This window comes from Astyanax mexicanus, chromosome 11 (assembly GCF_023375975.1).
Source record: "Astyanax mexicanus isolate ESR-SI-001 chromosome 11, AstMex3_surface, whole genome shotgun sequence".
Lineage (NCBI taxonomy): Eukaryota > Metazoa > Chordata > Actinopteri > Characiformes > Acestrorhamphidae > Astyanax > Astyanax mexicanus.
Window position 1 is genome coordinate 802,745 of NC_064418.1, and position 27,066 is coordinate 829,810.

Sequence of the window (27,066 nt, forward strand, 5' to 3'; positions counted from 1 at the left end):
CACAGTGAGAACACTCACTCTGCTGCGTGTAAAAACTCTGGGGTTTGGTTCACTAGAGTTTGGTTTACGGCTGAAGATGAGAAGAACCTCCGGGTTGCTGTGGCTGTCGGCGTGGGAATGGGAGGGGGTGGTGTTTATATGTGTGCTGTTTACAATTAGCCTCGCCACATTAGATGACTTAAATAAAAGTCAGACTGACAGAAGTACTGGTTCGGAATTTCTAATGTCTGCAGTTTGTGTTTTGCACTTAAATTAAGTGTAAAGAGGGAATCTGGAGTCCTCTGGGTTCAGCATTTAAAAGATATTAGAAGACTGATAGTGTTTTACACCAATCCTGATCATTTTCTAAAATCTTCTAACTCCAGTTGTGGTTTTGGTCCTGATTGCCATATTTTTCACACTATAAAATTCTTTAATTTTCCAAAAAATCGTCAGAGCTTCTTATAATCCGGTGCTCCTTATGTAGGAATTCTACTAGTCAGGTATTAGGAGCAGTAAAGACACTCCACTGAAGTACAGAGTTATAAGGGTAAATTTTCAGCTAAGTTTCTCCAGCACTAAGGCTGGGGGCAGCAGTAGCATTAGCGGCTAACTGCATCACTTACTCTTTCACCTCTCAGAGGCGAATATATTGGACTGTAGTCTATTTATTCTGTTTATTGTTGAGTTAAAAGTAAGGTTTGTGCTGTGAGAGCACCTATAGGAATGGACTCTTGACTGTTGACTGTTGTCAGCGTTTTAAGCAGTCAGTGGCGTACCTGTGTTTTCCACTGCCAAAATATATAGAAACATGCCAGAAATGTACCTGAACACACCTCACTTCCAGACCACCACGCCCATCGGTGTAGATATATTCCTAAACTCAGCATCAGAATATTCAGAATAAAGCTCTTTGGTTCCATCATGACCTTATCTGGAACCTTCTGTCTCCATCCTCATCCTGTCTGGTTCTGACCAGGTCTTCTTATCGTTCCCTTTGTTTCCAGTTCCTGGTTTTCCGTGTTGTAGTTTTCTGGTATTGACCTCGCCTGATCCTTTCTCTGTTTATGATTATGGATTATCCCTTATTGACCCTCGCTGCCTGTCTGTTGACCCCTGTGACCCCTGCTGACTGTGCATGCTGGGAAATCTGTAATAAAGTGTTTTGGTGTTTCCATCGGACTCCCCCAGGCACCCGTTCATTACAGAGTAAACTCCGAGTAAACAGAGAATGACCCCGGCGGTTCTCCTGACAGGATTCAGTAGGCCTCCTCCTCGCGACCCTGCTTTAGAGGAGCGTGCTCAGTACTGACATCATTTCCATTCGGCTCTTTGATGTTTGGAAGCTGCATGAAAGGAAAAGCAGGGCGTGCTGGACTGATTAGTGCGAGCATGTGTTGAAGCTAACATTGTCCATATGGCAGGTCAGACCCAGAAACCCACCGCTGTCCCATAAATGTGTAGGATAATCTGTTACCTGGAGCTGTGCATCATGGCGGGAGTTGATAATATTGTTATTATTCTTTTGAAATGGATGTATCAAATAAAATTATTTGAACAATCAATTGATTGGATATTTAATATGTGAATTATGTGTATTGTTATTGAGTATTGAGTATTGTTATTGAGTATACTGTGTATATTGTTTATACTGTACTTATTTTATATTATATTTTATTTTATTATTCTTCTTGTAAATATTGTTCTCTGCACAAGTTTTCTGTATGTTCTCAGAACATTTGTATTTAACTTTTTTGTACATTCTGGTAATGTCACTGTATTGTCAATTGTGTCAGTGTTTTCATTTGTTATTTTCAGAATGTTACTTTTAATATTTTCATAGTGTTAGTATATTTATCTAGTTAGAAAACACAAAAATCGGTCAGTAACCATAGGAAACCAAAAAAATAAATAAATAAAAACATGACGAGGATCTACTAAAAAGGAGAGGTATATATACTAACATGACCAGGTGTGAGCAATCAGAAGCTCGGAGAGCTTGAATGCTGTAGTGTCCTGATGGTCCAGTGTGAGTGCATGCTGGGAGTTGGAGTCTTTAGTGTGTGAATCAGAGTGTGACCTGGTGTCCTGGATTCAAGCGTCTAATAGAAACCAATATGGCGTCCAGGCAGTTGAATGATTTGTGATGTCTTTGTAATTTATTGATCTGTGAAATAAAATCAATAAAAGCAATTTCACACAATTTATAGCATAAGAGATGTTTAAATCATTCGGAAGATATTAAAACCCTTATTTTATTTCTCTTATGACATCCACATCACTCTGCAGGCGCTCTCCTCCCCCAAACACTATCCAAACAATATCGCCTGGCTGAGCTAAAATTAAAGACAGGCTTATTATCGGCGTGAGACATCAGGTCTGAATGAAAACACAATAGTCCTCCAGTGTAATGAGAATAATTTACTGGTGTTTTGAAGAGCTTTTCTCTCGGGTACGAAGAGTTTAGAAGAGAGGAGACTCCCTCTGTGCTTCAGAAACAACCCAAAAAATGAAGAAGACCCATTTCCAGCATCTGTCTATACAATAAAAACACAGTCTGGAGTAAATAAGTGCACGTATGCATGTGTTTCAGTTCTTCACATACAAACACATCACATTCACAGACATTTATAATTAAAGGCAGTGCTGTGTGAAAGTGTAACAGGCCTCTCAGCACATTATTTAAAGGCGTTTATCTTGGCAGCGAGTTTGTTTTTGCTTATAAAAGCGCGTATATCATCAATACCATTAGAATAGATGCAAGCAAACATAACGTAGTCTATCCGCCAACATATACAACACAGGATATAACATAACTCAATATATAACGTAACTCAGTCAGAGGAGGGTGGGGTTTGTTGTGAAATTGTGGTTTATTGTAGAAATTGGTGGTGAATTGAATCAGGATTTAGTCAGCATCGATTACAACACATTTATATCTATTTTATTTAATATTCAAACCCAGCAGGGAACCCACACATGTCTTCTTAGTGTCTACCTGTTTGTAGTCACTTTGTCTGTCCTGTGTAACTTTGCGAAGTATTGCCAACATTTCCCTTTACATACTGTACTTAGTGTTATTCCTGTCAGTATCTCTCTCATTATTGATCTCTGTTCCAGTTCCTTCTTCAGTTTTTGGTTTATAATTCTGCTTCGCCTATGTCTGTATTAGTCACCTCCTGTTTTGTTTGTTACCCCGCCCCCTTGTTACTAGTCCCAGGTGTTTCGCACCCTATTCATGTATATAAGCTGCTTTTGTTTCAGTGTTTCTCTTCGAGTCTTTTGTATTTTTTTTATGCTTTGAGCTTTTGTGCTGATTGTTTTGTATCTTCGTTTTTAAGTAACGTTTAATTTGTTTAGTCTTCTTAGTGTTTTTACTCATCGTCTAGTTTTTGTAGGTTGATTTTCCATGTCTGGTTTTCACAGTTGTGTTTTCTTAGTCTTGTTTATTCTCGTTTTGGGTTATTCCTACCCGTGTTTGTTTTCTGTTTATGGTTTTAGTTGTTTTATTGAATTAAATATTACGTGCATTTACGTCCATCCTATCATCCTCTATCAAACTCTAATAAAACAGTATCTTATGTACAAGGCTGTGTATTAATAACCATTTGGTGTAATAAGATCCTGTGAGGGGTTCCTTTAATCATCACTGTAAACAGTTTTCTAGAACTAGATTTCCTTGATAGTTATATTAGCTTTGTAGCTTCTCTGCTAAATCAGTAAGAGAACATGACTTGGCTATTTGACTTAATTTAAGATAAAAAGGGAAAACGATTTCCGCATTTCCACAGAACTCACAGAACTATTGCTTTAACTTGGTTTAAACTGGTTCAGAAAAAACGCTGAGCATTTGCTGAGCTCCTCCTAGATTCTGACCTGTTTTAACTTTACTTTCCCCTCCAGGTGGACAGTGAGCCGGCCAAGAGCGACGAGCACCACATCTGGACCTAATTACTGTAAATACAGTAGTGCAGTAATCACAGCTGTTCCTGTGTAATGTGTTTAAAATTCTGACATATTTATGCTCTATTTTATACAACATACAATCCCTGGCCACTTTATTAGAAATACTTTCTAAAGGTTAAAACTGACCAATAATGATAAAGGTAGAGGAGGTCTGAATACTATAGTCAGTAGAGTCTTTACACCTACGAGGTTGGTGATGTTTTAAAAGTCTCCACTATTAGAAGCACAAAGGAGGTGTTTCCAATAAAGTGTCCAGCTCTGGAGCCACAGGTTCTGTTTAAGATCACTTTAGAGTCCTGCAAAAGCTTTGAATTTGTCCAAAATACCAAATAACTAAAGAATTACTGCTCCAGCTCCGTTTTAAACACTTGTTATTGATTCTTCCCTGCTGTTTCTTTATTGGCCAGTAAAAAGTCTGGGCTGCCGTGCGGATGGAGATTTACTGCTGGGTTTTGGAGCGTATATATTTACATTCTACTAAAATACATTCATTTACAATGGGGCGTATAAGCAGCAGAAACAGGGAACAGCCTAGTGCAAATTCCCAAATTATATTATCAACATTAACATTTTATTGTTTTAACATTATAGTCATTATATCATTATAAAAATTTGTTTTTCCCCTTTTATTACTTTTACTTTTATACTTTAAATGGTTTTGAAACCACTACTTTTTTAAACATATTTACTTAATGAATAAAAAGTTTAAGTTGATACTTTAGTTTCTCTGATTTTGTTATTTATAGGTTTATGTTTGAGTAAAATGAACATTGTTGTTTTCTTCTATAAACTACAGACAAAATCATTTAGAGCATTTATTTACAGAAAATGAGAAATGACTGAAATAATAAAAAAAAGATGCAGAACTTTCAGACCTCAAATAATGCAAAGAAAACAAGTTCATATTCATAAAGTTTTAAGAGTTCAGAAATAATCAATATTTGGTGGAATAACCCTGGTTGGTTTTTAATCACATTTTTTTTCATGCATCTTGGCATCATGTTCTCCTCCTCCACCAGTCTTACACACTGCTTTTGGATAACTTTATGCTGCTTTACTCCTGGTGCAAAAATTCAAGCAGTTCAGTTTGGTGGTTTGATGGTTTGTGATCATCCATCTTCCTCTTGATTATATTCCAGAGGTTTTTAATTCGGTAAAATTAAAGAAACTCATCATTTTTAAATGCTCTTTTATATTTTTTTTCCAGAGTTGTATAATTCTACCTATAGAGTAATGGATGGAGATACCTTTCACACCTTTAGTTAAGAGTTTACATGGGTGAATTAAGCTCTTTTTATCATATTTGGGAATTGAGGCATGCTGTGTGCTTGAAAACTTGATTGAATAATCAGACAACTGCAGAGATCTGTTCATAATCAGATTCCATAGCAAAATCTTATTCCACATTTTTTAAATCCTTTGAAATTAAGCATCTGCAATGCTTAGGCTTATTATTATATTCCGATTTTATGACGATGCCTCTTTAGTTATGTTTTATGAGCAGGTCTTATGCAATAAAGGATCATATATCAACTATGTAGTCTGAGTTTCTCGTAACTTTCTAAGGCAGCTCAAAGCTTTTGTTCATTCAAGTCCTTCATGAAGTTCTTTCATTCTTAAGAAACACCAGAAACGTTCGTCTCATTTGTCTTTGAGAGAAAACAGATGAGGATTTTGATGAGCTTCTCTCTGTGCCTGAATCTGCTGCATCACTTCCAGACTCAGGAGGTCATCGCTTTCCATGAGCTAACCGCTAAGTAGGAGGCAGCAGTAATAATGAAAAACCCCATGAGAATAAATCATGACAAGGCTAATAAACGCTAATCCCTTATTACTGGAACCAGAATATTACAACATATTATTATCATCTGTATTATAGTGTTATTCTTGTCATCTATTAGTGCATCTCAAAAAAATCAGAATATCATTGAAAATTTACTTTATTTCAGTAATTCAGTTGAAAATGTGAAACTCGTATATTATATAGATGTATTAAACACAGAGTGATCTATTTTAATAAGCATTTATTTCTTCTTTTACTGTTGATGATTATGGCTTACAGCCAATAAAAACCCAAAAATCAGTGTCTCAGAAAATATAATATAATATAGAATATTATAACACACCAGTTGCTGCTGGAAAATGAAATCCGCATCTCCATAAAAGTTGTTTTCAGCAGAGGGAAGCTGTAAGATACGAAATGCTGTGAGATTTTGTGGGAAAACAAAACTGGACTGACTTTAGACTTGATAATAAAACACAGTGGATCAACAGCAGCAGATGACAGACATGACTCTCCAAACCATCACTGATCATCAGTACATTTTACATTTCATTTAAAAAAAGAAATCAAGGGAGCAGAGTCTGGAGGAAGAGTGGAGAGACACACAGTCCAGGATTTCATTTTCCAGCAGGACTTGGCACACTGCCCACACTTTCAAAAGTATATATATATTCAAATTTTCTGAGACACTGGTTTTTGGGTTTTCATTGGCTGTAAGCTTCATAATCATCTTAATCATGAACAATAAAATAAATAAACAATTTAAATAGATTACTCTGTGTGTAATAAATATATCTATATAATATATGAGTTTCACCTTTTGAACCGAATTACTGAAATAAAGTAAATAAAACTTTTCAATGATATAATGATATCCTTGAAATGATATCATGATATGAAGTCTTAAAGAGTTTTTTTTATACAGCAGCAGAAGGACAGAGAGAGGTTAAAGCTGTATAATATAATGTATAGTGGTGATTTGATAATAACTAGCCTTTAGCCGGTGTGCTCGTCTCTTTCACTGCTATAAATTACAGTCCTGTTTGTTTTTACTCTTTTTTCCTGCAGCCGCTCTTCTGAACTGTCATTCATCAGCTGAAGTGTGACGGTTCTCCCTTTAGAACAGCTGGTTCTGCTGATGCCGGCGGCACTAGAATTGGGTGGAGAAGGACTCGGCGCTCCATCACTGTCTCTGAGACTCGCTCTGTAAAGATCTCAGTAAGTCAGTAACACTGTCAGGAGTGAACTCAGTCCAGTTTAACCCCGAGATAAAGAGAGAGATACTCTACAGGACCGGCCGTAAGTCCTGAAGAACTGGACTGAGACCTCAATGCTCAAATTACGTGTTTGAGATTATTAATAGTTTATTTTTTCTATTTATAACATGGAACATGTTTGTGCTAGAGGTACAAACGCAGCTGACTAGCCTAGCGCTTGAGCTATTGTTTTTCTTACATAGTAAATGAATAGTAAATTGATCTATCAGATTATATGAAGGAACACATAAGGAATCATGCAGTAACTTAAAAACTATATTTTTTCCCAGCTATAAGAGATCATGTAATATGGGATGCTCTGAAAACTTGTAGCGTATTTTTCACACTATAATTTTTCAAACTATCAATTTTCTGGTCTATTTTCATACATAAGGCGTACTGAATAATAAGGCTCATTTTAAGAGACACTATAAGGAACTTCTAATTCAGCAGGTCTCGCTGCTAAGTGGTGGTGGGGGAGAAGCTAAGTACGTTAAGTAAAGCTAAGCTAAGTAAACAAAACTGTAATAAAAAGACTTTCATTAAATTCAAACGAGCATGAAATGTTAATCTACACAGATTTATCTCCTGAAAACTGGAAAACTGTTTATCTACAGTAAGCTTAGATTCCCAAATTTCTCCAGAACTAGGGCTGGAGCATTAGCATTAGCGGCCAACCGTTAGTGGCTAATGCTAATGCTGCTTCAGCAGTGCTAGCCAGGGGAAGCCGACAATATTCATCTCTGAATGGGGAAATAGTGAGCTCAGTTAGCGGCTAATGCTAATGCTGCTCCAGCCTTAGTGCTGGAGAAACTTCACTAAAACTCACCTGTATAACTCTGTACTTCAGTGGAGTGTCTTTACAGCTCCTTAATACCTGACTGATAGAATTCATACATAAGGAGCACCGGATTATAAGGAGCTCTGATGATTTTTGGGAAAATTAAAGGATTTTAAGTGTTCTTTATACTGTGAAACATACGGTAGTTTTAAAAATCCATTAAAAATTCATTGGAATTATACTTAACTATACTGATTCTACAGTACCGCATGATATTTAAATAGCATTACTAAATGTAAAAATGTAAATAAATAAAAAAAACTGATTGGTTTATCATAATGTTCCGGTAAATTTTAGGTGTATTGCTGTCTTTGCAACGAAAAACACAAAAACACAAGAAAAAAAAAACACACAAGAACTTAATTTCATCACAGAAGTTGATGGTATACGTTCAAAAACAAGGTTCTGATGTTTTTGAATTATCAGTACCAATAATATTTCAATATTTTCCTGCATAATTATGAGATTATGTTTTTTTTTCTAGAGTTAGAAGATCATCAAATGTTAATTTTAGCTCTTAATGAATTGCAGGAGGTTTATTCTTCATATTATTCTGTATAAAGGAGGAAGTAAAGTCATTTATAGCCGTGCAGATGATCTGCTGAAGCGATCGCCGTCGCTGGTCTCGGTTGTGAGAGTTACGGGTCCTGCGGGACTCTTACACTTTCTCAGATATCAGGGCAGTCCTGCTCACACTCGCTCACAACACTGTTCACTAATACAGAACTCAGAACAGCACAGAAACAGAGCCTCAGTCAGTTTAAAACCCAGCGTCTTTAAGAACTCTCCATCACTTTAATGGAGCTCTGCTGAGATCATTCCCCTCACGGCTCATTTACTGATCTCAGATCATCTGAATATCGATTTAAAGGACAATACGAGTGATAATAAACGAGATACCATGCAGAGCTTATGAGAGATAATGAATCCAGAGGCTTTTTATGATCACACTTGCTTTTCATAACTGGATAATTATTCTGTTTAGACTCAGATTAAAGAGAAATAATAATAAATCACATGCTTATATCAGTAATATTTCTGTTATTTATTAAAAATGCAGATGTGAAGTGCAACCATGAGTTTCTCAAACAAAAACAACAAAAAAAGAATGATATTCATTAGCTTAAATGAAATAATTAGACTTTTAAAGACGAATAAGTTAAAAAAAGAGACACAAGTGTTATAATAATGTTATAATAGCCTAAAACAAACAAAAAATAAAATGCATTTCTACTGTTCATTTTAAATCCATTGCAATGCAAGTTCTGGAAAACAATTATTATTGTGTATCAATTAAAAAAGTTAACACAAATTAGGCTCAATTGTTATAAAAAAAGAAGAATACTGCCAATGCATGCAAAGAAATATAGCAATATACACAATTCTGTTTGGATTGCACCCTGAATTGAAATAAATGGCATTTTTTATTTTTATTATTAGTCAAAGTGTAAAATCTAAAAATCTGGTCAAAATAGGGTAAAATATATGAAGTAGTAAAGATTAATAGAAGGAAATGTGCTCTATCAAAATCCCTGATCATTTGTACGTGGCATCATAACATATTTATAAAAGAAGCACCATCTGTAAAAGTACCAAAAAAGGCCAAATTTGCTAAAAAAATATATATATGTGCTAACTCAGATATTTGCCAAGAAGATCAGTCAAAACTTGGCTAAAAATGGTTGTTATGAGTGGTGGGAAAAACAGGTAATCTCACAATATGACAATATCACGATATTGTGATTTTACGATACTTAATATACAGCTCTAGAAAAAAATAAGACATCACTTAAAAATGATGAGTTTCTTTGATTTTACCAATTTAAAAACCTCTGGAATAAAATCAAGAGGAAGATGGATGATCACAAACCATCAAACCACCAAACTGAACTGCTTGAATTTTTGCACCAGGAGTAAAGCAGCATAAAGTTATCCAAAAGCAGTGTGTAAGACTGGTGGAGGAGATCATGATGCCAAGATGCATGAAAAAAAAAACACTGTGATTAAAAACCAACCAGGGTTATTCCACCAAATATTGATTATTTCTGAACTCTTAAAACTTTATGAATATGAACTTGTTTTCTTTGCATTATTTGAGGTCTGAAAGTTCTGCATCTTTTTTGTTATTTCAGTCATTTCTCATTTTCTGTAAATAAATGCTCTAAATGAGAATATTTTTATTTGTAATTTGGGAGAAATGTTGTCTGTAGTTTATAGAATAAAACAACAATGTTCATTTTACTCAAACATAAACCTATAAATAGCAAAATCAGAGAAACTGATTCAGAAAGTCTTAATTTTTTTTCGGAGCTGTATATTAAAGGACAATTCTTTACGATAATTTATGGCATCTATGGATTTACTGGTGTCAGTTTCACAGAATTTAACAACCAATATTCTTCACTGCAAGTTTAACCTATTGATTTGATTATAGCGCCATATTTTGTCATTTGATGCCATTATAACGTATAGCAAAAGAAAATGAAACAATACCTTGTGATATCTATATATTTTGTCCCACTGGTTGTTATTAGCCTTTCAACTCTATTTACAAGAACATCAGTAGAAAATAATCGATCAAATAAACCAAAAATTGCATAGTTTGAAAAATATCTCTGTTACAAACAGTATTCTCTGCACTCTCGCAGTTCTTCGGGCATTTTGTACCTAAAGTTCAAACGTTTCCTATCAAAACACGTATACGTATGTCGCTTTGGTATCACTACCCACCACGTTCTTGGCAGTGCACTTATAGAACCCATTGTCTCTGCTGGAGGGGTTCTGGATGAGCAGAGAGCCGGAGGGGTGGAGGTATCTGTTACCGTAGACTCTCGGCTGGGTTCCAGCTTTCAGCTGAGTCTTATCGGGCATCTCCCACTGAACCTCGGCTTTAGGGATACCGATAGCCAAACAGTTCAGCTGGATCGCCACTCCAGGTCTGGCGTAAGTGACTGCCTCTGGTCCGCTGGTGATCCGCGGCGGGTAGGCTATCACGATCACCGCAACGGACATGGACGACAGTCCGTACTCGTTGGAAGACTTGCAGAGGTACGTTCCCCTGTCAAATACAGACGCCTGTTGAACAGTTAGTGTGCCGTTGTCGAAGACGACGTATCGTCCCATTTTCTGTGGCCTGGTCAGAAGAACTCCACTTGGTAAAGTCCAGGTAAGTTTGGGTAAAGGGTTTCCACTCGACAGGCAGTTCAGTTGCAGGTTTTCTCCGTTGATTATGCTCACCAATGAGCTGTACTTGCTGCTGATGTCTGGCTTTTTGCCTGACTCCAGAGTGACCTTTCGTTCCACGAATCCAGCACTGTTGCGTCCAACGCACCGGTATGTCCCTGCTTCCAGCGCTGAAGCCTCTCTAATGACCAACGATCCATCAGGTCTATGAAAAAAACGGAAAATGCTGGTTCCACTCAAGAGCGATGTTCCATTGGGAAGAATCCAGGTGATTTCTGGATTGGGTTTTCCCTCCACAGAACAGTTCAGGGTCACTGTTACGCCATCAGTCAATTGAACGGACTCTTCAGCCAAGCTTTTCAGTCGAGGTTTCTCGATGTGTTCTGTCACGTGGAGCTTCACCTGCAGTCTGGCTTCTCCTGCCTCGTTACGGGCGATACAAAGAAGTTGGACCGAGTCACTTTTGCGCAAGTTACGTATATCAAGTGTGCCGTTTCGATGAACCGTTATCCTGCTGCCGTAGTAAGGTGCTGGAAGCACTACGTTCTCAGGAAGTATCCACATGACTCGTGGAATTGGGGATCCTTCAGCTTTGCAGTGCAGAAGGACCTGCTGGTCCCTAACAGCAGTCTGCTCTACAGTGCTGATTGGCTTTTGTAATCCGTTAATGGTGGGTGAAGAAACAAGAACCTCGACACGGACTACTTTCCTGTCTGTTCCCGCAGAGTTCTTGGCTGAGCAGGTGTAGTTCCCGCTGTCAAATGTTTGAAACTTTTGAATAAGCAATGTCCCATCGTTGGTGACGTGGTACTTGTCTGACGCTGGCAGTATGATACGGTTAATTGGGGAAAACCACGTTATCGTTGGGGAAGGTTCTCCTTTTGCACTACAGCTAAGAGACGCTGTGTCTCCGTAAGGTACACGCATCACTTCGTAGGTGTTGTTCCGAATGGTCGCTGCTGCTGCTACGACCTTGATGTAGACCTTCATTTCGTCTTTGCCGATCTGGTTCTCGGCGTAGCAGGTGTAGTCCCCCTCCTCCCTCATTCCCACTTCGTTAAAGTAAAGCGTACCATTGTCGAAGACGACGTATCTCCTCCTGCGCACCCCGCTGTCATCTGACTGCATGACGCTGTTAACCATAGTGCCGTCGGGAAGGCTCCATCTGATCTCGGGGTTCGGAAGACCCGAGGCAACACAGTCCACTTTCAGATCTCCGCCGTAAAGAACCTTGTGATCGCTCGACTGCTTCTGCTCGATTCTGGCCGCTTTCATCATCACGTTTACCCTCAGGAGAACGTAATCATCACCCATTTTATTCCTGGCCACACACAGGTAGTCTCCCTGGTCCTTGTCGGTCACTGATTTAATGGTGAGGGTGCCGTTGCTGAAGACCTTCATTCTGTGATCGAAACTGGAAAGACAGATCAAGAAAAGAAAGAAAGGTCAGTTTTTAATGCAAAGCTGAATATGAACAATAAACAAATTAAGATCAGATGAATATGGATAATAATATGGCACTGAATGGTTTATTCCAGCAGAATAAAGCAATTCCACTATGATCGGGAGATTCCTGGTTCGAATCCCAGTCATGCAGCTTGCCATCAACTGCCTGAAAGAGCACCTGAGGGAGCACAGTTGTCCTTGCTCTCTCTGGGTGGGTACAGTACAGTAAATGGCGTTCTCTCTTTCCCCTCATCACTCCTAGGGTGATGTGGAACAGCACAAAGCTGTGTCTGTGAGCTGATGTATCAGATCTTTACATCCAGAGAGTGCAAGGCCAATTTTGATCTCTAGGAGCTCTGGCAGCTGATGGCAAGCTGCATAACCAGGATTTGGACCAGCGACCACCCGATCATAGTAGCAGCGGATCACTGCTGTGTACATAGTAGGCAGGAAGTGTGGGAGAGAGTCATCAGGGAGAGCCAACAACAAATGGGAGGGGTTTAAGTTTACATTTTACTGAATAAATTTTACTTTTCAAATAAATATTTTTAAACTGCAGTTTTGTATTTGCCTTTTCTTTAAATAGCAAAACAAACAAAAACATTTATGACTATTTAATTTATTCAGTGTTGATAAGAATACAATGGCAAAATAAATGAAAACCTGCAAAAAATGCTTAAAATGTTTAATTTTGTTCTGTTTCATTCTTTATTTGCATTTAAAGTCCTAAAGTGCTGTTTCTCAGTTTGGTAAGGTAGGAAACAACCTGACCTCTAACTCAAAGTTCTCTGAGCTTAAGCATCATCATAAGCTGATGCCAAAGTCCCAATTCACAAATATTATGCACTTAATCAATTTCTTGTTTTTTTGTTTGTTTTTGTTTTAAGAAAAAAAAGACACTTCTTCTTATTTAATTTTAAAATCTTTAGATTCGCTGAGTAGCATTCAACACTTCTCAGTTATTCAACAGTCTTCAGCTGATGGAAGCACACTGAAGACTGAAGAGGATCACTGGAACAAATAATTGGCACGGATGCAGAGGAAATTAAGGCGGCATGGTGCTCTGTAAACACTGACAAATGTGAACTCTTTGGAGAAGATTGAGAGTTTTGCTGTCAGATATGACACTATATTGGAAACGCTCTTCTGTGCATAACTTTCCTGAACCTTGGATGAACCCGAGCACTCCTGACGAAGCTGTCCAACCCGAGGGATTACGATTATGGACAGCCCTCCTTAATCAACTGTCGAGAAACAAAAGTTGATGCGTTTCCTTTTTAATCAACTGCAGATGGAGCTCTGAGATCTTCTTCAATTCTACTCATCAGATTTGGAATCGTTAATATGTATATATATATATATATATATATATATATATATATATATATATATATATATATATATATATATATATATATATTAGGAGTCACCATAAGTGTGACAATTTTTAAAATCATTGGTAATCCACAATTCTCCACCAAAAACAAAAAAACTTTATCCATTTCAAATCAGTGTCTCAGAAAATTTTTATATTATATAAGACCAATTGGTACTTTTCGCAGTGTGGGCTGTATGCCAAATCCTGCTGGAAAATGAAATCCGCATCTTAATAAAAGCAGATGACATGACTCTTCAAACCATCACCATCGCAGTTTGGACTGTGTGTCTATTTTGAAATATATACAGTGTATACACTTATTAAAAATATAGTTGCACCCAGAAGGAATCAACCAATAGGAATTAAGTTTGGTGGCTAATTTTTGATAATAGGGTCCTGCCAGTGGCCCTACCTTTTCTGAATACATAATTCAGTGTGCTATTCCATCAGGACAATGCTCATCCACACTGTTGCTGTCTCAATACATTTTGGCCCTATCAGTCTTAACTTTCTGTAATTGTATTGTTTCTGGTAACCTTTAAGGTCTTTTCAAATAGAAATACAATCAAACACTTCTTTAATGTGTGTATTCTACTGTAGTTTGAACATTTAATGTTTTAAAAAGGTATACAATCAGTTTCTCCTAACTCTCAATGTTTAGTTGTGTAAATTTACATGGTAGACATAGATCATTTTATTACAATATTCACAATAACATACCTGTAGTGTTCATCGATTAATTTCTTAGCTGGAGTTCTCCAGATGATCCTGGGTTCAGGGCTGCCCAAAGCGCTGCAGTCCAAACGCAGGAAGTCGCCGTAGCTGACGTCCGTCTTCTGTGGAGACGTGGAGGTGATTTTGGATGTGGAAAAGTTCTTCTTGACCAGGAGATTCACTCTTCTCTTGTCAGCTCCCACCGGGTTCACGGCGACACACTCGTAGGTTCCAGAGTCCTTTTCCGTCGGGTTTCGTAGATACAGCGTTCCGTTGGGGAAAACGAACAGGTTTCCATTGATGAACTGAGAAGGTCGTATGTGTGTACCGGTGGAGGTAACCCATCGGATGGTTGGACTTGGGGCTCCTTTGGTGCTGCAGTGGATGTTGATGGTCTGACCTTCAGAAATGGTGTGGTTCTCTTGGCGTTTCTGCAGGATCATGGGTGGCAAGACCGTGACGTGGAGCCGGATTGATGACGTGTCCGCTCCGGCTACGTTGCTGGCTATGCACTTGTAGGTTCCTCTGTCAGTGTAGCTGGTCTGCTTGATCTGAAGGGTACCATTAGTGAAAAGATGAAGCCTCTGATCACTGATGCTCACCGTTTGCACAACTGTCTGGTTTGGGAGAACCCAGCTGGTGCGAGGATTAGGAAGACCCTGTGCTCGACACTCCAGCTGAATGGTGTCTCCCAGGTACACGGTTAAGTCGCGGTGCCGTGGCACTGTCATCTTAGGCGGTTGCACCAGAACCACCAGGCTAACCATCATCTTTTCCGTACCGTACAGATTCTGAGCAGTGCAGAGGTACTGGCCGCGGTCCTGAAGCTGAACGCCGTGGATCATTAAGGTGCCGTTGGACTGTACCTCGAATCGCTGGAACCTCGTATTGACTGACATGATAGCTCCTGAAAAATGGAAAAACAGAGGAAAACAACAATCAGCAAATATGGAAGTGATCTGTGTACAGAAATCCAGCCCTCAGAAGTCATATCTCCTTCTGAAACATTGCATGTAACAGTAATGTGACATCCATAATGATATTTCATCACCATATATCAGTCCTTTCAGTGTGTCGCTTGAGAGAGAAAAACAGAAGGCGAACACATGTTCCCGCTAGACATGTGTTAGTCATACCGACGGCTTCTGCATTTTTAAGCAGAGGCACAATTCCAGTTACTGCTTGTGTGCAAAAAGAAAAGCTCAACAAGCAACAGAAGAAAAAATAAAAAAAGGTTGAATACAGACTCAAGAACTGAACAAAGAGAATACTGTACCCTGTTAAAAGTAATGTTAAAGGTATACCTTCCTTGAGGAACTTTTTGTGGTTCCTCAATGTGAAAGTATGGGAGAACCCCTAAGTGCTAAAGAGCTGAATTGGGCTTTATTACATCAAATCAAATTGATTTTGGAAATCAGTGATGATACTCATATTAGGGATGCATAGATGTGTGAATTAAGGGATGATGCCAATAACTAATATTATTGATTTATGATCTATTTTTATTTTACAGGCTACTGTACAATCTCCAGCATTATTTAAAAAACAAATTCTAATAAAATGATAGGTTTCTTCTGAAAAATTATTTTTTACATTTTTTGGCTTTGCATTTATTGAACTATCTGGTCCTTACATAGACTGGTCATAGTTTTTTGTTTTTTTAAGTGAACAGGTAAGATAAAACAATAGATCTATTTAAACTATGAGAAATAAATAAAAATGAGTTTTAAATCAATGGATATTAAAGTAGCACAGTACCCAGTGGCTTGGTTCTTTTCCAGCATACAATAAAAACATCATCAAGTATCAAAGTTTTAAATCGTCCAAAAAAATTAGACCAATGTCGATTATTCTATATATTTATACCACTAAGCATCCCTAATCTATAAACCTGATATATCACTCATCCTATTAATCTCACTAATGTTTCATAGTTTTCATTTCTTAAGCTGTAAACTTACCTGTGGAGACTTTGGTCCAGGTGATGAAAGGTTTAGGCTCCCCCACAGAATCACACGGAAAGCGCACATCTGTTTCAGCGTTTACGATGACCGTGTTGAGATTAGCCGTGGTGATTCTGGGCCTGGTTCTCGGTACAGAAACAGCTGGCGGCTGGGCGGGTGACACAGCTGTGCCGAAGCGCCTGTTTGTAGACACTATGTTTATCTGAATTCTGCTTCTAGGATCTGAGGTTGAGTGAAATGATCTTGAGTGAATGGTGGTGCTGGTCGTTGTTGGTTGAGTAGTGGTCGTAGATGTTTCAGGTAAGAAGATCGACAATTTTGTGCTGACCGTAGATGTAGAGGACAAGGTCGTTGATTTGATGGTACTTGTTGATTGAGTAGTGGTTGTAAGGGTTTTAGGTGATAAGGTTGTTGATTTGACGCCACTGACGATCTCTGGGCTAAAGGAATTGTTAAATGATGGTGTTCTATGAACCACGAATGGATTTCTATGGTTGGTATAGTAAGGATACCTATAGTTAGGTATTCTTCCATGGTGCCTGTCTGGAATGTAGTTTGTTGCAGGGTTTCTTGAGTAGTATGGGATTCTGTTATCTGCTATTGGAATTCTGGGTTTTGAGGGGGTCGTTGTTGTTGTTGTTGTAGTTGTTGTAGTTGTTGAGGTGGTGGTAGGGGTGATTGTCCGAGTTGTTGGAGAACTTGTAGAACTTGTAGATGTTTCTGTAATCTGTTCTGGAGCTGGTTTGGGGGTTGCTAAAATTGATAAAGGGGTAGCTGCTATAGGTTGTGTGGTCACCATAATTCCAACTGTTGTAGTTTGCGATGTAGAAGTTGATGCAAAAGTACTTGTTGCAGAAACACTAGCTACTGAATCTGTAATCGTCTTTGGTACCTCTGGCCATGGGTTTCTTCTTGTGTTGGGGAAGATAGCAGTAGGCAGGGTTGTTGAGTGTAATTGACTCTGATTTGGGTCTGAAAACAATTGTCTATTTTTTGTTTCCTGCTTTGAATCTTGTCCCTCAGCATCATATGCATCATATGGAGATACCACTGGTGGAGGAAGTGGTGGAACCGAAGCTAACTGAACACTAACGCTATCCTCTTCTGACTCTACAGAAGAATTCTCGGCAGAGTTCACATGCTTCAAGCTACTGGCCTCATCAATGCCTTCCTCTGGGCGCGATTCAGGTATGTGAAGGACATCCGGACGAGGCACTTCAAGGCTTGCTGTAAAACTGGTTTCTGTTGCATCTTTCTCGCTAAATGCCTTTTGAGTCGGTTCTGATTCCACAGCTGAGAGTACGCTCACAAAATTCTCTTGAGTAGCTGCCAGAGGAAGGGTTTTGTGGTCTGGCTGAGATGTTGGAGCTGCTTCTGTAGAAGCCATGAGCTCATTTGTCTTGACCGATTTAGAGGTTGTGTGTTCGTTCCACCAATCCTCTGTGGACGTGTCTTCATTTGCTACAGGCTTGTGACTTGTGACCACAGTGGTTGCTGGTGGTGAAAAGTCTACTGTAGGATTGATCTGCTGGTTTGTGGAGAATTCACTCTCTTGTTTTTGGATTTTCTCATAAACGATTGCATTATCCGTACTATCCATTAAATTCTTTTGGTACTGAGGGGAAGTGTTATATATGTTATATATATTTACTATATCAGCACTTCCAGTGAAATGCTGGTAAGCTGCTGTGCTTTGGACTGTTGGTGTAGAGGATGTAGCTGTAATGATTGATGATTGAGCCTTGGTTATTGTAAACATCTGTGGTCTGCTAGTGGTTAAGGAGGAGGATGGCTTCGGTCTTAATCTGTTCATACGCCTCCTATTTCCAAATCGCCTTCTGGAGTTCCAGGGGGATCTCGGCCTTGATGGTACTGAACTTATTACTGGAGCTTTGTGCTTTGTGGAAGTAGCTTTGGTCACTGGTACGGAGGTGGTAAACTTTGATTTTAAAGCTGAATCATGACTAGATTCACTCTTCACGTCCTTCAAGTTATTTCCAACATCAGAATCAACATCAGCCGTGTTTGAGATGATATTAACAGACTTTTCTGAGATGCTAAGAAGCTCATTCTTTACTCCTGGATCTGGCACATTGACAAGCCCTGAAGACAGTGGGTTATTTTTTCCCATTTCTTGATGATGACCCTCTTCACTGTTTGAAGTGCTTGTAGTTAAAGTGTTTACAAGGTCTCCCTCCAGGACATTTATTTCATTGATGCTGTAATTGGACGCAGCTGTGGGCTTTGCGGTGCCAGGGCTCGGTGTCACTTTACTGAAGTCACTGCTTAGTTTAGGAGAAGCTATTTGATGCGAGTTATGTTGGCTTTCAGTTTGTGGGGAGGCTGTGATGGATTGTGTACTGTAGGTCTGTTGATCTGGATTTTGTGTAATTCGAATGCTCTCAGACTGTGTTGTCGGGTTTGTGTCATCAGGGGAAGATCCTTCTGTGTTCTCTGGAGATTCTTGCTTACTTATCTTATTTATCCTGGAGTTTACAGTCTGTAACCTATTCGCTGGCCTGCTTTGGAGAGAGTTAGCCGGTGTGGTTTTGGGGACGGTCTTCTCACGGATTTTGGCCAAGATGTCAGCCCATCTCTGCGGATCTATCTTTTGCTTTGATGTATTGGTATTTCTCCTGTTTTCGAAGATATTTTTCCTTTGTTGTCCATTCAGACCTTTCCTAAGAGGCCGTCTGTGGTCTGGGAACCTTCGCTGGGTGTTCCTGAAAGGATGTCCCTGTGCTCTTGATGGTTGTCCCCTCCTCTGGTTGATTAATGGTCTATTCGAGGGCGTTCTGTCTTGGTAAGAGTCTCCAGAGGACTCCTCTACGTCCTCTAAAAACGCTCTGACCTTTGTTGAGACTCCTGCCGCAGACTGAGGTCTCATGGGGTATCGTCGGAGAGAAGGCTGCATTCCTTGCCTTCTTGTGACCGTGAGCTTGGTCGAGAGAGTATCCACACCATGTTCATTCAAAGCCACACATTTGTAATATCCATTGTCGTTATATTTGCCGTGAGAAATGAAGAGTGTTCCGTTGGAGGAGACAAAGCCTCTAGATGAGTTTGCTTTGGCATTGATCATGTCGCCATCTGGAAATATCCAGTTTGTTACAGCGTCTGGTATTGCAGTCGAGGGGCAAGGAATGGAAATGGGCTCGCCTACAAATTTAGCTATTGGAGTCCCAACCTCGTCACCTTGGGGAGGAGTGGAACCTTCGACTACAGATAAACGGAAAGGTAAAAGGTCCATATCTCCAGGGACCTCAGCAATGCAGTAATACACACCCGAGTCTGAATACTCAGCAGATTTGAGGAGAAGTGTGCCAGCACTCGACACGGACAGTCGATTATTATTTGGGCTGCTGAAAGGAGCTTTAACCTTAGATCCATCAGGAAGCATCCAGTGAATAGTTGAATCTCCAGAACTTTGCAGATTGCAGACCATCTCAACCCTGCCTCCCACGATAGAGCTGTACATCGTCTGGGTTGCGTTGTTATGTTCGATCACCACCCAGGATCTCCTCTGTCGTTGTATCTGATCGCTGTCCGTGATCGTTGATGTTTGTGTGGTGAGAATGAGCTTCACGGTCTTGGATGTGGAATAAGGTCTGTTTAGCTGTATATTTAGGAATGATTGCATGATCCAGGATGGATGGGATAAAACGTTAGCTCTGACTCCGGTGTAATAGTATGCATCCCTCTCAATGTCCTGCTTGTACCTGTAACTCAATTCAGGTTCTTTACTTAGCATGATCTCCCTCCTCAGGTGCACAGGCATCTCACTGTAGTACGCTAGTAATCTCCATAAGCTCTCATAGTTATCTCGATCTATAGGACATTCAAGGTCAAAAGAAAGAGTCATATTAGCCGCAATTTGCATCGATTTGGTGTAATTCCAGGCGATTTTGGTGGAGTCTCTCGGCTCCAGAATTCTGCAAATCAGTTCCACTTTGTTCCCGTGTTCGTCAGACAGGTTCAACGTGACGCTTCCTAAAGGTGGTCTGAAGTCCTCCAGTGAGAGCAGCTCGCTGAGGTTCTCCTCAGGTGAGATGTTCTTTCCTGGGGAGGTGATGATGGGTCCGGTGCACTGAAGCTCCTTCAGTCCGTAGATGTCCTTCCCTTTCAGTTGATTTGGTGAAGAACAGAGTGGACAGAGTTGACCTTTGGCATAGGATTTGTCCTTCTTACATTTCAGAACATCTAGAAAAGAAAAGAAATGAAATTGAAAGATGTTAGAGGACAGGGTTCAGAGAGAATGCCTAGAGACCTTTAAAACATACTAACACACACACAAAAACTGCTACAAACACAATGTTTTATTGTTAAATGTTTTTTATTTTTATTTTAATGAGGCAGTGTGCCTAATGACCCAAAGTAAGAATTCAGATTCGTTTTTTCAGAAATGTTGGCAAATTTAATATAATGGAAATCAAGCTAAATGCATTTTAAAAGGCATTGAAATCGAATAGAAAATTAAATTCAGTTGAATTTGCAAATGACAGAATGAGTTTAATTTAACCAATACTATGATTAATACATTTTAATTGCTTTAAAAATAAATTAAAATACAATAATCCATAGCAGTATGGTATAAGTAGTAATAATACTAAAAGTATTAATTTCATTATTATTGTTGAAGGATTTGAGATTAAGTTTATTTTCTCATAGTGATTCACCGAAATCAAACTAAATTTAACATTTAGCCAAAGGATGAATACGAATGCCAAACGAATATGAATGTTTATTTGCAGTTTTAATTTCTTTTTTAATAAATTTCATTAATAAATTAAATGACAGAAATGTATTTACATTTCAGCATATGAACAAAGCACAAAAATATTTTTACAAAATGACATTAAAACTCTAAATCTGCTGATATTTCATGTGCAATATGGACACTTTGACATAAAGACCTGAAAATCTGCTATTGTTGTAGTTTACATGCCACACATACAATTCCACAGTAAACTAGAACATTTTGGCTGTTTCTCTGAGCTAGATTATTCACTAATACTTAACAACAGGTCAAAGGTTAAATAAATTGATCAGTGTTAAATAAAAAAGAAAATTCTGCTTAGTCAAACACTGAATTTTTTTTTCTTGCATTTTTGTCAAACATTTTTTCTTTTGTCAAAGATTTGGTGCATCCTTATTTCTTACTAAAAAGCTTTTGAAAATATAAAAGCACAGTGGTCAGATCACCTGAGTGATGTGCTCTCCAGCCCCGGAGCCAGTTCATCCTGCAGTCGCAGGTCCAGGGATTCCCGTACAGGAAGAGGTTCTCCAGCTGAGGCATGCTCATTAGCATGTCCCGCGGCATGGAGGTCAGGAGGTTATCCGACAGGTAAAGGTGTTTGATGGTGGAGACGGGAAAGTGCTGGAGTAGAGAGAAAGTGCTGAAGGTAGCAGGATGGAGCTTCTGCAGGTGGTTCCCCTCCAGATGCAGCAGACGCAGCGACGTCATCCCGTGGAAAGCATCCGGATGGATGAACTGGATGCGGTTGTTGTCCAGGTGCAGCCGGATAAGTCCTGTCAGACCCAGCAGACTGCGGCCGGTGATCACCCTCACCTTATTGTAGCTCATTTTCAGCACCTGGAGGAGAGGAAGCTGGGAGTGAGTTCTGGATGACCGACGACAGACTGGACTGTCCAGGACTAAGACTGAGAACCACAACTTTATTTATTTAATCATTTTAATCTTCAGCGTTTCATTAGACTGATTTGTGTTTTAGAGCTGAAGAGTCTTCTTTACCTGCAAGGCCAGCAGATCCTGAAAAGCACCATCTGGAATTTTGTGGATGTCGTTCCCGTGCATCATCAGAAGCTCCAGTTTCCTTAATCCAGAGAAGGAATGCTCTGAGATGTGAGTGATGGTGTTAAATCTATGTGAGAGAGAAAGAGAAAGCACAATGTAAACCAATGGCAGTGATCTCTGTATCTGAGTAATTTTGTTGTATAATTATAACCCTTGTGTCACGCAAGACGGGATGGTTTCAAATTCAAATGCAGGTTTATTAGCAAAACATCAAGGTCAAATACAAAAATCAAGGTCGAGAATACAGAAACATAGAGATAAATACAAACAGGTTCGAAATGCCATTGAGTTTCAAACAAGAAGTCACACCACTGTTCAGGTTTGGCGTCCTTAAATAGTGCAAACCATGAGCAGGTGAAGCACAATCGAAACTCTTATATAACCTCTTATAGCTCTTTCACAGAAAGTTATTGAGACACACTGTTTTCTACCAGAGTATTTAAAAGATTTTGGATCTAAAACAAGTTTTTAAAATAATGTTTTTAACATAGTGGATGGATACATTCAAAGTGGCCAGTGAGATGTTATTTATGTGTTTCTAATAAAGTGGCCAGTCAGTAGAAGCACAAGATACCAAAGTTATTTCTAATAAAATGGCCAGTAAAGGGAAGATCAAGTTAGGTGTTTCTAATAAAGTGACCAGAGTGAGTAGAAGCACAAGGTACTGTAGGTGTTTCTAATAAAGTGGCCAGTGAGTAAGAGTTTCTAATAAGTTGGCAAGTAAGGGAAAGATCATGGTAGGTGTTTCCAATAAAGTGACCAGAGAGCGCAGGTGGAGTGTGTGTGTGGTGGGGGGTGAGATTTGGCCACAGGGGGCACCCTTACCCGAGGTTGACGCGTTGCGCGTGGGCGGGCATGGGCGCGGGCACGGCGCGGAGGGAGCGGAAGGTGCAGTGCAGCTCGTTGGGGCGCGGGCACGCGCACAGTCTCGGGCACGCGGAGGCGGCGCTGCAGGGGGCGCGCCTCAGGAGCAGCAGCAGCAGCAGCAGCGGGAGCGCCATCACGCGCATGCGCATCATGGCTTCAGACGCTGTCATTGAAGCGCGTGCGGAGAAAAAGAGAGACAAATAACAGTATATGAAATATACATATAATATATCTAATGCATTTATTAGATTATTAATCTGAAATAGTTTTAAGTTTGAATGAGTTTAAAGCGTCTTGATACTGAATAACAGGATATAAAAATAAGTACATAGTATATATAGAATAGATATATATTTAAATAATATATTTATCTGGATATGAAACATTTAAAATTAATAATAGATATAAAAATATATAATCTATATCTTATGTATTAATATTTTTTTTAGTTAGTTTTAAATTTTAAGGAATTTAAAGCGTCTTAATACTTAAAAACAGGACATAAATATAAGTACATAGTACATAGAATAGATATTTATATAATTATTAATCTGGAATAGTTTTAATACTGCAAATATATAAATAATGCAAAGAAAATAATTTCATATTCATAACGTTTTAAGAGTTTAGAATTTAAGAGTTTTAATCATAGTTTTCATGCATCTTGGCATCATGTTCTCCTCCACCAGTCTTACACACTGCTTTTGGATAACTTTATGCTGCTTTACTCCTGGTGCAAAAATTCAAGCAGTTCAGTTTGGTGGTTTGATGGTTTGTGATCATCCATCTTCCTCTTGATTATATTCCAGAGGTTTTTAATTTGGTCAAATCAAGATATATATTAATGTGTAAACAAACACAGAGATGAACTAGAAAAAAAGCATTAATAAATAAATATATACTTGTATGAATAAATAGATGAATACCTCTGAGAGTCATTAGTCCAGGCTGGGCTGCACATCTCCTCCTCAGAGCTCCTTCACGAGCTTCTCAGCCCCCAGCAGAGTGAACCCCCCACTCCCATTATATTCCATTACAATAATCATCCACAGCTCGTGCTCAGGTCTGCAGGCTGAATTATGAAATTAAAAAAAAAAGGAAATTAATTAAAATATATATATATATAAATATATAAAGTCCAGTACAGAGAGCTGAAGTCCAGTCTGGTGTTTTCATTCATTCAGTCTCCGCTCCACGTGCGCGCAGATCCCAGACCAGTTCAGCTCGAGGAGAAAGTTTAGAGCAGTGCGAGCTCGAGCTTCTGAGTCTGAAAGCTCCTCGTGCAGCTTTTACACAAGAGCGCTGGAGAGGAGGAGCTGCAGATCCTGCACTACTGAGTTCACTATTGGACTGAGTTACACTCACTATTCTCATACAGCCCTAAACACCAGTTAATAATTAATAATTCAAACTTTAATTACATTACATTACATTACTGCACTATGTATAATCTGAATTTAATGACTTTCTTACTTACTACAATACTTCAAATATGTATATTTATTTTACAATTTTATAACTGATTATTCTATGAAAAAAAGTGAAATATTAAAATATAACAAATAAAAAGTGCCACTAGATTTTTGGTAAACTGATCAAATTTCCAATAAAAACTACACTTATTATGTATTCAAATATATATATATATATATAACATATATATATATAGTTAATAACAATATCAACTACAAATTGAGTCACAACCAAAATATTCTACAATGTAAAAAATAATAAGTAAGTAAATAAAATAAGAATGAATGAATGAATAAATGAAAAATAAATACATAATACAAAATATATATGTAACTAGTTAAATAATTACATTATTAATTAATGAGATAAATCAATATTTATAAGTGATTTCTGATGTCCATTCTGTATAATTATACATTTTACATCAAATCCACTTTTTGAGACCACCGTTTCTCTAGAATCCGTCTCCAAACCAAAGCTAAGAAATCATCAGTTTGCTTGTTTAGCTTTAGCACTCGAGCTATGAGGCTAACGTAAGTTAGCTATCTAACAGAAGCCTATACTCTACTCACTAACCAAACTTTACTAAATATTGATGTTTATTTTATAATTATTGTGTATTCTATGAAAAATTAAAGTGTTAAACATACAAAAAGTGTCACTATTTTAATTATTTTACTATATTAATTATTAAATGATATACTGTACATGTAACTGTTAAAATAATTAACAAAAGCCTACTCCATGCACATCAGTTAGCATGATGCTAACTGCAGGTCTTGAGGATCACTTGAGGAGCTGAGGAACACTGTTCTTGATGACCTGCTGTCCTCTCCTGAGAGCTGACACATCCTAAAGTTCCTGTAACCATAAATAACCTGTTCCTGGATTGTCGCTCACTTTCTACACTGGTTATTGTGTAGTCTGAGCGGTTGCTGTGGTAGACTGTGGTGGTTTAGTGGGCGTAAATCATCTGAATTGCTGTTGTTTGGTCAGCGGTGTGGTCAGCGCTTTTTCTTCAGCTGTGCTTCTAGTTTTTAGCTCTGGCCTCCAAGGGGTGGTCCAACTGTTCCCATGGCTGAAAGGGTAGCGTCTAAAATAAAGGTGTAAATAGTTGGAATTATTGTGGGAACAGCGGCATTCAGAGCCAGATTCCCTTTAACCTCCCGCTGCTGATCTGAACGCTGTGTAGAATTTAAAGAATAAAACCTTTATTTTAGTGCATACAGGGAGAAAATTAACTCAAATTAACTCAGCATTTCCTTTTTTAGCCAACACACTTCCCTTGTAGTTTATTAGCGACAGAATTTATGATGTATTACATACAGAACCACACAATACAGACAATCCTGGGTTTGTGCTAATTATATAGATATTACATATGAAGTATTAAACATCATCTACTGCTGTGATCTTAAGTTCTGTTAGCAAATACTGTATATTACCTATTTAACTGTATTTAACAGATTTTTGGTTCGAATCCAGGTTATGCAGCTTGCTCTCTTGCTCATTGCTCTCTCTGGGTGGGTACAGTAGATGGAGCTCTTTCCCCTCATCACCCCTAGGGTGATGTGGATCAGCACATGGCTGCGTCTGTGAGCTGATGTATCAGAACCGAGTCGCTGCGCTTTCCTCCGAGCGGTAGCACTGTGATGCTACTAGGCAATGCTACAGCATCAACAGCAGTTCAAAAAGAGGCGGAGTCTGACTTTACATGTGTCGGAGGAGGCGTGTGCTAGATGCAAAGAAAACAAGTTCATATTTTCATAAAGTTTTAAGAGTTCAGAAATAATCAATATTTGGTGGAATAACCCTGTTTTTAATCACAGTTTTCTTCATGCATCTTGGCATCATGTTCTCCTCCACCAGTCTTACACACTGCTTTTGGATAACTTTATGCTGCTTCACTCCTGGTGCAAAAATTCAAGCAGTTCAGTTCTTCAGTTCATTCATCTTCCCCCTGATTATATTCCAGAGGTTTTCAATTTGGTAAAATAAAAAAATCAAAGCTGATCAGAGTTATATAATTTAAAAAAGGCTGCTATGTATTACTTATAAATGAGTCTTCAACAGTATTATTTAATATTAAAAGCCCACATCTGCAGCAGTTTTATAGCATTAACACTTGTTCCTGCAGATAAATATAGACTGTAATTTCCTAAAATCCCAACAAACACAGGACTTCTTCATAAACTCCATCATAAAATAATGTTTTTGATGTGTTTGTTTGTGATCTGTGTTTGATAAACAGGGATTACAAACTACATCTGGTCCCACAGAGAGAGAGAGAGAGAGAGAGAGAGGGAGAGAGAGAGAGAGAGCTAAAAATTAAAGAAAAGAAAATAAAGAAAAGCCACAGATGCATAAATAAACCCATGTTTCAATGAGTTAAAATCCTGAC

General features: G+C 38.6%; 1 protein-coding gene and 1 long non-coding RNA gene across 2 annotated transcripts in view; both read right to left on the reverse strand.

Annotated features, from left to right (window-relative positions):
* Positions 1-8,346: 8,346 nt before the first annotated feature.
* The window catches only part of LOC125805017 (uncharacterized), a 73,550-nt gene continuing 54,830 nt past the window's right edge, over positions 8,347-27,066 (reverse strand). The window contains exon 2 of the long non-coding RNA XR_007441286.1: positions 8,347-9,655. This is a non-coding gene — a long non-coding RNA (uncharacterized LOC125805017). The remainder of the gene's footprint in view (positions 9,656-27,066) is intronic.
* mxra5b (matrix-remodelling associated 5b) lies at positions 9,830-24,441 on the reverse strand. Its single transcript, XM_007227693.4, has 7 exons — positions 24,119-24,441; positions 23,151-23,355; positions 22,263-22,392; positions 21,713-22,103; positions 16,508-20,710; positions 14,553-15,453; positions 9,830-12,422 (listed from the first exon to the last, which is right to left on the reverse strand). Exons 1-7 carry the CDS (start codon positions 24,129-24,131, stop codon positions 10,514-10,516), a joined length of 7,752 nt encoding a protein of 2,583 aa, XP_007227755.3. The 5' UTR covers positions 24,132-24,441; the 3' UTR covers positions 9,830-10,513.

What these genes read in the sequence shown, in the direction of transcription:
- mxra5b (XM_007227693.4), bottom strand. An exon ending in GCGCAACGCGTCAACCTCGG is followed by an intron (nt 22,393 to 23,150) that starts GTAAGGGTGCCC and finishes TCTCTCACATAG; the next exon opens with ATTTAACACCATCACTCACA. An exon ending in TTAATCGATGAACACTACAG is followed by an intron (nt 12,423 to 14,552) that starts GTATGTTATTGT and finishes CTGTCTTTCCAG; the next exon opens with TTTCGATCACAGAATGAAGG.